Source organism: Denticeps clupeoides, chromosome 17, assembly GCF_900700375.1.
Source record: "Denticeps clupeoides chromosome 17, fDenClu1.1, whole genome shotgun sequence".
Taxonomy (NCBI): domain Eukaryota; kingdom Metazoa; phylum Chordata; class Actinopteri; order Clupeiformes; family Denticipitidae; genus Denticeps; species Denticeps clupeoides.
The window spans coordinates 12,119,822-12,133,266 of NC_041723.1; the positions used below are offsets into that span (position 1 = coordinate 12,119,822).

The 13,445-nt window shown below is 42.2% G+C and overlaps 2 protein-coding genes across 17 annotated transcripts in view; both read left to right on the plus strand.

Moving 5' to 3' along the window:
• The window catches only part of ap3b2 (adaptor related protein complex 3 subunit beta 2), a 31,667-nt gene extending 25,303 nt beyond the window's left edge, over positions 1–6,364 (plus strand). For 8 of the 16 annotated variants that reach the window (XM_028958151.1, XM_028958150.1, XM_028958152.1 and 5 more), the window contains 7 exons: positions 48–157; positions 485–713; positions 854–938; positions 2,478–2,575; positions 3,201–3,224; positions 4,030–4,168; positions 4,359–6,364. In XM_028958151.1, coding sequence (XP_028813984.1) covers positions 48–157; positions 485–713; positions 854–938; positions 2,478–2,575; positions 3,201–3,224; positions 4,030–4,168; positions 4,359–4,545 — 872 coding nt within the window. In that variant the 3' untranslated portion in view covers positions 4,546–6,364. The remainder of the gene's footprint in view (positions 1–47; positions 158–484; positions 714–853; positions 939–2,477; positions 2,576–3,200; positions 3,225–4,029; positions 4,169–4,358) is intronic. The other 8 variants (XM_028958154.1, XM_028958157.1, XM_028958155.1 and 5 more) reach the window with 3 other exon arrangements.
• A 1,143-nt stretch (positions 6,365–7,507) lies between these two features.
• On the plus strand, positions 7,508–13,131 carry cpeb1a (cytoplasmic polyadenylation element binding protein 1a). The gene is made up of 11 exons (XM_028957639.1): positions 7,508–7,944; positions 8,030–8,221; positions 8,861–9,087; positions 10,346–10,598; positions 10,675–10,788; positions 10,880–10,969; positions 11,465–11,601; positions 11,705–11,903; positions 12,094–12,188; positions 12,393–12,473; positions 12,566–13,131. Exons 1-11 carry the CDS (start codon positions 7,908–7,910, stop codon positions 12,677–12,679), a joined length of 1,539 nt encoding a protein of 512 aa, XP_028813472.1. The 5' UTR covers positions 7,508–7,907; the 3' UTR covers positions 12,680–13,131.
• The last annotated feature ends 314 nt before the right edge of the window (positions 13,132–13,445 follow it).

Below are 13,445 nucleotides of genomic sequence, written 5' to 3' on the forward strand. Positions count from 1 at the left end.
GTTCCTTTAAGATTTTGCCGTCGGTGACACTACATTCTTTCCCTCAGTTGAGCCGACTCCATCTCCTCAAGTCACCCCTGTTAACAACTTCCTGTCCAGTAGCCTTGTGACAGACCTGGAGGGCTTGTCCCTGACAGATACTGTCATGGCCCCAACAGTAAGTTGCTGATGAATAACCGAAGCAGATAAAGCATTTCCGCGTTAGCATTGGCGTTAATTCGCTGGCGCTTGGAACCGTAATGCAATATTTAGCTTTTTAAATCAATCAGATACTTTGATCCTCTGAAAAATGTAATAGCTAATTACGGAAATGGAAAGCATTTACTATATAGTTTTACTATATGGCTAAAAAAAACTATCCATTCAAGTTTACTTTGCCAGCTCTAATAGTAATAATATTTATTAATATATCAAGAAGAATTAAATGACAAGATGAAATTGCTGGAAATCCTCACATCGGTGGGGTCCCATTGTATCCGTTCAGACCATCGCCCCATCCGGCTCGGTGAAAACCTACGAGCTGCTGCATCGCATCACGGGAGAAGGCCTGGGTGTGGAGTACTGCTTCAGCCGGCAGCCCTTCAGCCCAGATGCACACATGGTGGCCGTCCAGATAATGTTCACCAACAACACCAACGCAGAGACCAAGAACCTGCATGTGGAGGACCCCAAACTGCAGTCTGGCATGAGGATCAAAGAGTTCCCAGAGATCGGTGAGACATTGGGGTCCTTTGCAGGCTCCCAACATTTTCCTGTATTTTCTTCAGCGACAGAGGACATTTATCACTGCGAGGGTGATTCGTTTCTTCATTAATTCGTCTTGTTCGTCTCTGTTCCCTTTGTCAATTTTCAGAGTTGCTACCTCCTGGTGAGATGGTTACTGTTGTTATGGGCATTGATTTCTGTGATTCCACACAAGCGGCCAACTTTCAGCTCTGGTGAGGATAAAAGCCTTGTACTAACTCCATTATGTTCATGGAACACATCTGATTGGGGCTGCAACTAACGATTATTTTAATAATCAACTAATCTGTCGATTATTTTTTGATTAATCGTTGAATCAGATAAAAAAACAAGAAATGCATTCATTTCCAACCCTTTATTCAAATACAGAACCAAAATCTTTAGAAAGTGCACAAACATGCTGCTCCTTGAGCTGTTATAATAATAATAAAATAAAATAATAATGGACTAACACAAAAAACATACACATGTATGCTTTACATCTGCCAAATATAGACTTTTTTTTTAATAAAATCTCTAAAAAAACTAAACTAAAAAAACTAAAATCAAGATATATTTACTAGACACATGAAATAGCATAAGAAATTGTCTTGTTTTCTGAAAAAACATCTCAAAATTAAGTGATTGTTTGCTTAAAACAGGCAAAATTATCTGCCAATGGGGTAAGAAAACTAATCTTAATGAGATATAATCTCAAACAGAAGTTTTAAGCATCACTTAATTTTCTCATGCCATTTTTCTTGTCTAGTAATCTTGATTTAAGATTTTTTAGATATTTGGACTGGAAACGAGACAAAATTACTAGGTAAGAAAAGCTTTTTTTGCAGTGTAGCTATTCATGACAACAGATTGAAAAATGAATGGTCCAAAAAAGGCTAGTGAATAAAAACATGTCTTTAGTCTTTTAATGCAAAGTAACTATAGCACCCCTGCTTTACTACTGTTATTAACGCGCTAACGCTAACTTGTCATGCTTGTCAAGCTGGATGACGGGTAAACATTTATATTTACAGCATTTATCAGACGCCCTTATCCAGAGCGACAATCAGTAGTTACAGGGACAGCCTCCCCCTGGAGCAACTTAGGGTTAAGTGTCTTGCTCAGGGACACAATAGGCGAGTCGTCCACACGGAGACGCAGAGAACAGTCCGAACGCTGTTTCATCCCCCCTCCACACCTACAAAAGTAGGATTCTGTAGCGACTTCCCCTGCTGCTGAACCCCCTTCTTCCTCCTCAAACACTCCATGTTTGCGTTTCAGGTGCTGGATCATTGCCGTGGTGGTCCCGTGCCGTGCCATGTCGCTTTTACATATTTTTGCGCAGATTTGTCTGCCGCCGCCATGTACCTGTCCTCTACCTCCGCTCAGTTTTTTTTTTTTTGCTTTGTGCTGTCTATGAGGCGCCAGACTCTGCTAGTATCTGTGCGCGAGAAAGACTCACTCCGCTCCGTGCTCAAATACATTTTTTTTTTAAAATAATCAAATGTCTCCGCGTCACGCGACATAACGAATCGATTAGGAAATTCGTTGCCAACTCTTTTAGTAATCGATTTTTATCGATTTAATCGATTCGTTGTTGCAGCCCTACATCTGATCAGTCATTTTTCTTGACAATATGATGTTCCTTAGGAATACAATTGTATTAATTTAATTCTAATGCAAGTGATGTTTTATGTGAATAACAGTGGTGAACCATTTGCCTGTGTGTCTGCTATTTTCCTGTTTTTTTACAGTACTCACATCAGGAAGTTTTTTGTGTCAATTCAGCCGCCCGTTGGGGAGCTAATGATGCCAGTCTTCATGACAGAAAATGAATTTAAAAAGGAACAAGGTGAGAAAAAAAAACTGAACCCTAGTTACAGCATTGTCTAGCTGAAGTGTTGAAGACCTATGTCAGCAAATTTTGAAATGTCCTCTCATTTTGGATACAAACCAGTCAGAAATTGAAATCTGTAACAGACAACCAAGACTGATTGAGCCAGCACGAGACAAGGCATGAGGCAATACTCTTTATTAATATATCAAGAACAATTAATTGTTCATCGTTGATCATGATTGATACATTTTGTCCCTCAAATGCCTGAAAACTTCAACAAGGTTCAGTCATGGGACCATGATGTAAGGCCACAATGCAATGTAGGTCATAGGTCAATTTCAGCAACCTTGTTAGTACAATAATGTTTATAAATCTCAGTCAAATACTTATTTGACATATTTCTCGTATAAATCTTCATGCTCTGCCCAATTTTCAAAGCTGGTGTGAGATGAAAGTATTTGAATTCAGATGGAATAGATGGAATAGCACAAAGATGATGCTTTGCCATTCCCACTTTTCTTGATTATAATCACAAATCCTGGATGAGGTTATCTGCTCAAACCTCAAACTGATGTCTGTGCTAAAATGTGACATACTTTTCATTTCTTCTTCTGAATACTATTTATACTGGGACCAATAGAGAAGCTTTTACAGTTGAGCCTGGGTAAGTTCCTTCGATAGAGTTTTTCCTGCCTTCTGTTGCCACCTGCCTTAATTCCCCCTATTCAAGTCTCCCTGCTTTCAGCTGATCCCCTGCCCTCCTTTTGCAGTTTCTAGTGCTTTGGCAACAGTGACTATGACTTTGCATTTCCCAATTACAAGAAAAATCGGGAATGGGAATGTCTGCAAGTCCAGTAATCCAGATATAAATACCCACCCTGGCACATGGGAGTCGCACCAGGAATGCCCAAAGAGGATGCAAACATGTCATAAACCCTGCATTTTAACCATTAAAACATTATTCTTTTCAGTATTCAGTCTTTTTATTAGGTTGTTGAGCCATATGATGTACTGTACCCAGCAAATTTAAGCATTCAGAAATAAATCTGTTGCACATCTGCCACGTTAATGTAATTTTAATGCATTCCTTTTTCATTTATGCCACCGTGCTGTAATCATTATTCTGAGCTAGAGTGCAAATGAACTCCAATATGCAAAAGACCTTTCTGGAATGTAAACTACTAATGGGATCATTCATTTTTGTTTTATTTGCAATCTCCTATGTCTTCATTTTATAGTTCATTAGAAACACTGGTAGTATAATGTTTAGAGCAATCACACAAAATAAAATTATGACTTTGGTGAATGTGGCTTTTTAGTGGTAGCTGATGACTTTGCTCAAGTGTCTCATATAAACCTGTGTGGTCATAGAATGACTAGCAAGTCTACCAACACTTATTAGACACTGTCCAGCCCCCAAAATGCTAAGGACGGGTTTGACTATCTGCTGGTTCTTTGTTCCTACACAGGCCAACTAATGGGCATGAATGAGATCTCAGAAAAGCTGACCCTGGGAGAGAAGTGTCAGAATGAACACGGCATTGTGCAAAGGGTCACATCTGCAGCCAACGTCAGCAGGGTGCCCTGCGGCTCTGATAAGGAATGCAGGTAAGAAATATCAGGGTTATATTTCCAGCACTTTTTTGTCATCCATGTGTTGTATAGAGACAAAGACAAATGAAATTGTAAACAGTAGCACATAAACTTTGGAATAAAAGTTTGAAAAATATTTTTATTTTTACTCTACTCTCTTCTTTTCTGCATTTCCATCCTTTGATGCTCTTTTTTCTGAACTTAGTCCTCCTGTTCCTCCTCCCTCAAATCCAATTTACAGGTTTGCAGGAAAGACGGTGTCCAGTGGGATTTTAGTGTTGGTTACTGTGGCGACGAAGGAAGAGCGTGCAGCCCAGCTGACTGTTAATTGTGAAAAGATGGTGATTGGCACAATGCTGGTGAAGGATATTCTACAGGCCCTAACCCAGTAGCACCTTAGCGCTGGACTGTTGCTGGTATCCATCTTAACCCATGCCTGTTAAGTTTCCTTTAGCTGTGAGATACCCTCAGTCATTTCGTTCATGTAAAATAAAAAATGCAACCCTATTCAAGATCAAAGAGGATGCCCTGCTGAGGTTTGCTTAGTAAATTATTATATATTCCAGCAATATCCTGTATTGTGTTCATGTAATTTATTTGGGTGAGCTTCTAATTGTAATTAAATTTTCCAGACGTTTTAGGTTATATAGTTTACATGCTTCCCGGGTTACAGGAAAATAACCTTTCAGAAAGAATTTATGATAAAGAAATCTTAATTCTGAATGAGCATTCAAACAATGCATCAGTAGTTTTGTCATTTTAGGGTAGTAAAGTACTCTATAACCTATGTATTATGGTGAACGAGTAACAAGGCAGGTCGTTTTTATTCTACTGAAATAAACAAACTCGATTAGTGGGAAAAAAGAATTTGACAAAAATTACCGAATTATTTTTGGCAAGTGATCGTGGTACAAGTGGGATCATCCACAAAAAACAGAGAGGTAAACGTGAGCAAACCCACAATATTTGAATTTCACTGAATCGGATTTATTTAAATTAACCTGTTTACATGGACCTTATTGATGTAACTATGCTTCAGAATCGTGGAACTGCCTCTATTTAAGTGACAATAGTAATGTTCAATTTCATCCGTAGCTACTTTAACCCAAAATAACGAATAGACACATTTAAGAACAGGAACAGTAGGTGAATGAAGACAATCAAAGGCAACAACTCACCAGTTCCATAGATGACTGTTCCAGCAAGCCCTGAAATACATCTTTACAAGCATGGAGGTGCCACTGATTAGTGAAAAACGGTCCCCTACATTTTAACTTCAATCAGCATTGAAATGCACCGTTATGAGAAATCATTTAAGCAGGCACAAACAGGGTATTACATCAAGATGCAGATCTCACACTGTTTCAATGTTATATGTAGGTCTAAATAGTTGTTCATCTTTTGATAAACCCTGGTGACCACACCTCTTTTGATGTCTGTTACCTACTATGTATTTCTCATTTACATAGAAACCTGACTACATGGGTACGGTGGATCAGTCTCTTTAATTTATTTCACATACATGACAAAATACATTTGGAGGGTGTAAACGTGAGAATCTGTACTTTCGAAGAGCACCCTGTAGCATTTAGTACTCAGTATGTGTGGGGTTGTGCGACACCAAAACAATGTACTCTAAAACTACAAAAGATTCATCTTAGATATAAAGCATTATGAAAGTGATATTTATTGCAGATTTCAACATGGAACATGGTACTGATAAACAACTAGTACCTTCACACACTTATTCTGTTTTACCCTACTAAGTGTTGCTTTTGAGATTGGCGTGCTCAATTTTCCGATTTTCTTGACTTTTTGAGAAGAAAATATCCTTCTACAGACGATTAACATTTCAGAAACATCAAGCCTGTAATTATGTAGCATCAGTTGCTGGGAGAGAAGAAGGTCCTTGTATCTGAATGTACATTGCTCTCACTGGGGATGAAAATATTATTACAATGCATTAAAAACTACTTTATATAAACCTCCATTCATTTTGTAATGATTCCGTTCACAATTTCGTCCCCATGGCATGGTTGGACTAACCATGCAGGTATTTGGACACTGCTGCCCCAGGGGCTCTAAAGAGTCTTTCATGTGACCATGCCTGATGGTCTACCATATATTCTGTGTGATTGTGAAACACTGTGTTTGGTTGACTGCTTTGTTTTATTATAAAATGTATCAATAAAATGAGAGTACATGAGGCAACTCTTTATGTGTTTACTTATTGTTCATCTTAAACCACTCATTTCCTCAGTGTGCTAAACATGATCGACGTTATATGTAAATATATCGATATAAATACCGTTGCCAGTGACAAAATAGGACGGAAGTTAAGTTTGTTGCTTTGGGGGCGTGGTTGCGCCAGGCCACGCCCCGTTTAATTAGTGTGTCGCGCACATTTTTCTAATCATGGAGGCTAATATGAGGTTTTAAATGTTAAGGCGAGGCGCCCTGGCTGTTATTTCAGGCCTTTTGTGTTCACTGTGTGGTGAAAATGGCGTTTTCGTTGGTGAGTTAGTATTGCTTTTGTTTTATTTTCGCAAATAGAAGGGGCCGTTTTTTGGTGGTTTGGTGGGGAATTCGTTTAAACTGTACCCTGGCATCTCATGTTTTGGGGTTTAAATCGGGTTCCATGCGCCTGGTGACCCCCCAACCATGTTCTCCCAAATGTCGCTGCAACCAGAAAGAAGACCTGCGGCTCTCCGACTGCTGGCACTCCGACACACCGGCCCTGTCCACCTGCAGCAATAAAGACATCTTCCGCAGGATGAACACCATGCTGGGCAACTCGCTGGACCTCACCGGCGTGTGCACCACGCCGGTCACCAAGAGGAGCCGCCAGCACCGCCTCTCCGGTAAAAGGCCCGACTCGACTCGACCGGAACGTGTTGGTCCGGCGTGTAGGTGAAGTTGTGTACCTGGCGCGAAAGTGTCTGCGTCAGCGGCTTCTGCTCTTGGACGCTGGGCGCTGCTGATTCATGCTGCTTTCTGTACGGAGGCCAGACGTTTAATACCAAGACCACGATCTCTCTGGTGTACAATTAAAATTCTCTCCACGATTCCCGAATCAGAAGTTTTTCCTGAAAACTAGTCAATGCGCTCCACATTTTTACTGACGCATATGCATGCATATATGCTAATGCTTCTTGTGATGTTGCATTAAACATGATTGTACACAAAATGCATGTGCATATATGCATGCATTACATATATGCATAAACAATGTACAAAAATAGAATAGGTTGCATTTATTGCATCGTTAATCCTAGAGGAGTGTAGTAAGGGTTGCTCCGGCAGGGACTGTCATGCGGTTGTCGCCTCGTGGTGGTTTGGATTGTTTGGGCCTCGTCCACCATGCCGCATGTGACTGGTCGGGAACGAAGTGTGGAAAAACAATGGCTTTCAGACGAGCTGAATCACAGTGATTAGAGGAGATGCTGCTTCTGCCCCCCTCCCCTGCTCCGAGCAGAGCTGCTGAGTCAGGGCTGGAGGCTGGAGGCTGGCCAGCTGACGGGAGCGAGTGGGAAGCAGGCAGCGCAGACGGCACCGCGCTCGGTTCGGCATGTGGCTGTGCGACGCGGGAGATTGACCGCTGGGATTTTTTTTTTTTTTTTCTCGCCCCAGCCTGCTGAGGATTTTCTTTGTTTTTTTTTGCGGAATTTTAGCCCAGGGAGAGCTAGTAGTGTCACGGCTGCGATTTGCACGGTGTGATGTCAGCAGCATGGGCGTGTGAGTGCACCCGGGTCACATGTCTTGCATGGCGGGCTCGGTAGGCACAGTGGCAGGTTGGTAGAAACCTGGAGGGGGCGCTGCCCTGGTTCGTTTTCTGGCTCTTTCCTCGCCTAAATGCCGCTTTCTCCGAACCCGCAGACCTGCAGGACTCCGATCCGGTAGCCGTGGGCAGCAGGATGCCTTTCTCCCCCCGGACCCAGGACCCTTCCAGTGGCCTGCCCAGTGTCACCGACCTGGGCCTGGGCCTGCAGTCCCTCACCATGTCCGAATGGGAACGCCCGTGGAGTAGCCAGGACGCAGAGAGCCATGTCCAGGCCTGCTCTCCCACCCGTGAGTATCGTTGTTTGTGGTGGTGGTGGTATAATCCTTTAGAAATGGTAAAAAAAATAAAAAATAATTCTTGGTATTCTTTAATGGGTTTTGCTGATTCTGTGTGGGTTTTCATCAGCGCACAGATGCAGTTTGGCAGCGCTGTGTGCTGTGGGACTGACTGTTCTGGAAGGACTGAGCTCAGCCTTGTCTGATCCATATCTAGTATACAAATGACCAATATCAGCTGGTTTTGTCGAATATTCCTTTATTCCCATGTTAGTTACCTGTTGTGAAATTTAATTTCACTACTTTTCTGAAACTGTTTGCTAGTACATCCGTCGGATTCTGTGCCTGTTCAACCAATTGGGGAACGGAGAACATGAGTAAATGCTTTAATGAAGTCCCACACCCCTTTACCCTTTGTTCTGACCCATGTCTTATTATTGAACACTTGAACACCACTAGCATCCAAACAGATCTCGTTTTACGTGGCCTCATCTACTTTCGTAGACCCTTGCGTAGGCCCTTACATACACATAATCACTTGCTCACGTATAACGTGAAGTCACGTAAAGGGTCCATACTGCTCGTTCGGTACACGTTTTGTATGAATACATGGAAACATTTCACTAACGGTGCTTGCTCTTGTTTTACTAGAGCTGGGGTCACTCGGCAGCCCTCTTGACACCCTGCTGGGAAAGCCTCAGGGTTTCCAGGCGCAGGAGCCCCTGGGTACAGCAGAGCTCCTGGAGAGGTTCCCTGGACTGGCCCGAATGAACCCTGCCATGGAGACCCGCTCCCTGCTCGATTCTCGCTCCAGCAGCCCGGTGGACTCTGAGACCAGTGGTTTTAGCTCTGGCTCTGACCATGTGTGTGACCTGCTGGTGAGTTTATTATAATTAGTTAAGATGGGATCTTTTATCCCACAAGAAGGATGTTTACATTGTGACATGGCAGAAGGAGCACCGTACATGATTAGAGCAGCAAAACTAATAGCATAGACAATATGCTAACTATTTAATATAAATGAAGTTAAATATACTATAAAAATAGTTGGTATAAAAAAAAAAAAGTGGATGTGAGTTAAAAACCAGTACTGTGAATATCTGTATACATAAGTACATATGTACATAGTGGATATATTTCTCCACGTATTGCACATAAAAAAATGGAAATGGTTTATTAAATGAATGTACATAGTCGATGTATGTGTGGTCAGTTGTGGTAGAGTCTGACCAGTGGTTGCAGAAAAGACCTTTTGAATCGGTCCCACATTGAAGGAGCTGCGCAGTGCAGTCAGGGTCTCCTAAATAGGGTAGGAGATGTTGTCCAACAAGAGTTACCGCTTAGCCACCATTCTCTTGTCAGTGGTTTCAGTGGAGAAAGGTAGTTCTGTCAGTCTTCTTCTCCCTATACATTATTGACTGTTGCCATTAGAGAATTTCTGTTTGACTCCATTGGTGGACTTGTAAGTGAAGTCTGTAGTGTAGATGCCAGAATCGTCCCCTGTGGGACTCCCGTACTGTAGACCACCCTGTCCTGTGTTCCCACATTCTGTGGTGGGTTGGTGAGGTTGTCCAGGATCCATGTTGTGAGATGATTATTCACTCCTGTGCACTCCAGCTTGTTCTTCGGGATTGGTTAATGGCTGCTGCCCTTTTCTCGTTACTGTTCAGTGGGCTACTTATGCCCTGGTGTCTCAACATAGTGCGGCAAGCTGGCAATACACACTGCTTGCTCGCAAAAATTGGGAAAAAAAGGAGTACTATTTTCAATACTTTGAGGAACTGGGTAAATTGGTAAAGTACATCATTGTCTTCTGGTCCTGAATTGAGTTTTGGCTTTTCCAATCCAAACAAGTTTTGTTTTTCAGCCAGTAGCCAGTATTTCAGACTATACGTATATTAAAGTCAATGTGAAATTTTTCATCAACATGTACAAGTACTCAGACAATATTGCAAAGCTTTGATAATTCGCAGTGTGCAAGAAATCTAGCACAATTTAAAAAGCACAAAAGAGTAGCAGCAATATGATGTATTATCAGCATATAAGCAGCACAGTGTGAGGTGGTAAAAATACATACCTAGTGAAACTTATCATTCCAATTAATAGGACTTGCTTACTGCTGTACATCTTTTTCAGTCGTCCTTGCGAATTTCTCCCCCACTGCCCTACCTGGTGCCCGGTATGCATAAAGATGCCCTGAAACTGAGCCTGAGCTCCCGTCTGGACCAGGACTGCTCCCCACTCACCCCCCCATCTCCAGCCCTTCCTGGTGGCTCCCTCTCGAAACGCTGGCCACAGGCTGTTGTGTGGCCTAATTGGGATGCCCTGGATATGTCCGATGGCCCCTTCAGCATCGAGAGAGAGGCCCGGCTTCACAGACAGGCTGCTGGTATGTTGAGGCATTAGTTGGCAGCTGGATCATGCCTTCAGACTAATATTGCATTAATCATTTTCCACCCTTTTAGCGGTTAATGAAGCTGCGTGTACCTGGAGTGGGCAGTTGCCTCCCAAGAATTACAAGAATCCGCTTTACTCCTGCAAAGTGTTTCTGGGTGGCGTACCATGGGATGTCACTGAAGGTAAGCCTTGGCAAAAATGATTACTTAATTACTATTATTATTAATTATTTATTTTGGGAGCATGCCTAATAATGCTTCCTTTTCTCTGCAGCAAGCCTTATAAACACTTTTAGTATGTATGGCCCATTGAGTGTGGAGTGGCCCGGTAAGGATGGCAAGCATCCCCGCTGCCCTCCTAAAGGTAATCTGCCTAAAGGTAATGCAACGGTAGGGTTTTCCTTTTTATCAGAGCACATAAGGTGAAGGGAACCACGCACAGATGGAATGGAGACACTGGTGAAGGATGTCCAGATTGTGGTACTATTTCTTGCTTCAACTTGACACATGGCTGTGTGCTCATGGAGCTCCTCGCATGTTCGGTCCAGCCGTGTGTAAAAATTCCCTAAATGTAATCTAGGCCATATTAACAGTGCATTATAAGTAAGGTTATTGTTTGTAATTACATGTAAATGTGAATGTTTAGTTGACAAATATTTTAGTGGGAAAAAAAAAAAAAAAAGGGCGGAGCAACAAAGTTTCAAGATATAACTGTACAGCAAGCATTTAGCAGATCAAGCTTAACGTTTAGCAGATAACCACACCTACAAAAGCTGCAAGCCCCCTTTAATTTCATTTATGATTTGTGGGTTTGGGTGGCTATAGTTTGCTATAATTTGTGGTCCTCCTGCTCCTACAGGGTATGTGTATCTGGTCTTCGAGTGTGAGAAATCTGTGAAGGCGCTGCTGCAGGCCTGCATCCAGGACATGCTCCACCCTGATGAGTACGGCGAGTACTACTACAAAATGTCCAGCAGGAGAATGCGCTGCAAGGATGTCAGTAGTCTCTTCCCCACCCCAGTTCACAGCATGCTAACCCAGCCACCCTCCCTCTGTACATAAATACAAAAAAAAAAAAAAAATCTTGTTCTTTCTACAGGTGCAGGTTATTCCATGGGTGATCTCTGACAGCAATTACGTGCGCTGCCCATCTCAGCGCCTTGTGCCCAGCAAGACAGTCTTTGTGGGTGCGCTACATGGCATGCTTAATGCAGAGGCGCTGGCCATAATCATGAATGACTTGTTTGGTGGTGTGATGTATGCTGGCATTGACACAGACAAGCACAAGTATCCAATTGGTGAGCCTAATAGTGTTTCTGTGTAAAAATGTATTCATAACATAGTATGTTGTGTAAAGTAATATCATGGTGCATTCAAATGATTGGTAAATAGAAATGTGTATATATAAGCAGTAGAAAAGGTTTCCCTCTATTTTGCCTTTTAACTTGACCTGCTAATGCTCATCGAACCTCTTAACTTTTGTGATAGGATCTGGACGTGTGACTTTCAACAACCAGCGGAGCTATCTGAAGGCAGTCAGTGCAGCATTTGTTGAGATCAAGACACCCAAGTTTACCAAGAAGGTAAAGCCAGCTCTGAGCTAGCCATACTGTGTATATTTTGAGGCACGATTTACAACACTCTCACTTTGTTTTATACTTATGGTAGACCATTGGATTGTCTGAGCGAAGCTTGACCCATTTCAGATTTTTCTTTACCAAACTAAAATTTGGACTGTTAGACCTTAAGGTTTTGGTAAGCTTTTGAAAAGATTATTTTCCCCTCAGGTTCAAATTGATCCTTACCTTGAGGACTCCAACTGCCAAGTGTGCAACCGCCAGTCAGGGACTTTCTTTTGCAGAGACTTGGTGACCTTTTATTTTTCTTCTTATTTAAGCCTCTATACCATGTTTTTTGCCTGCTCATAGTTGTCACATTTGGTCCCTTCCTCTTCCAACAGGCTTGTTTCAAGTATTACTGCAGGTCCTGCTGGCATTGGCAGCATTCTCCAGAAGTGATGAGCAGCCATCGCCCCTTGATGCGAAATCAGAAGAACACCATGGATCCCAACTAGGCTGCCGGCTGGAATGTCATGCGCACCCACAGGCCTTGAGCCAAGAAGAGTGAAGGAAGAGGTGCTTTGCTCCCTGATCCGGGGACACGCTCGCCTCACCACCACACCCAGAGCAGGGCACAGGAGGGATCACTATTGAAAGTTCACTATTGCACTGCTATCTTTTTGCTGTTTACTTGTTCACAATGGCACTATGCACAGTGAAGGGTTAGGTGATTTTTGTAACCTATTTGCGCAGTTCCCAGACTTATGGCCACAACTGTAAGAATTATACTAGGGTTACGAAGCTCTGTCATTGTCTTCGTAATTTTTTTTTTTTTTTTTTTGCTTCCCCCCCCCCCCAGGCCCCCTTTTTACATATCTTGCATATTGGGTCCTCATCATGCAAGTTATTGCCTTTATCTGTTGATGCCAGTCAGTGCCTTTTTGGATTTTCACTCCTTGCCAGTACGCTAGCCCTCTGTCTGACAGGTCTGCTTTTTTTTTTTTTTTTTTTTTTTTTTTTTTTTTTTTTTTTTTTTGATTCATTTAACTAGTTGCATTTCTGACATTTTTACACAACTTTTTACCCATTTTTACATGCAGTTTTAAGTCATGGCATGGAAATGTGAAAACGGACCTGGTAGCTTTTTAATTTACTCCCGTCATAATTTCTCCAATTAACAGTCTGGGGCTGTAAGCAAGGATTTCTTTTAAAAACACAAAATGGTAGAAACATTGTTTAACTTGTGAAAGCGCAGTGAGAACTCCAGTCAGGTGGAATCTT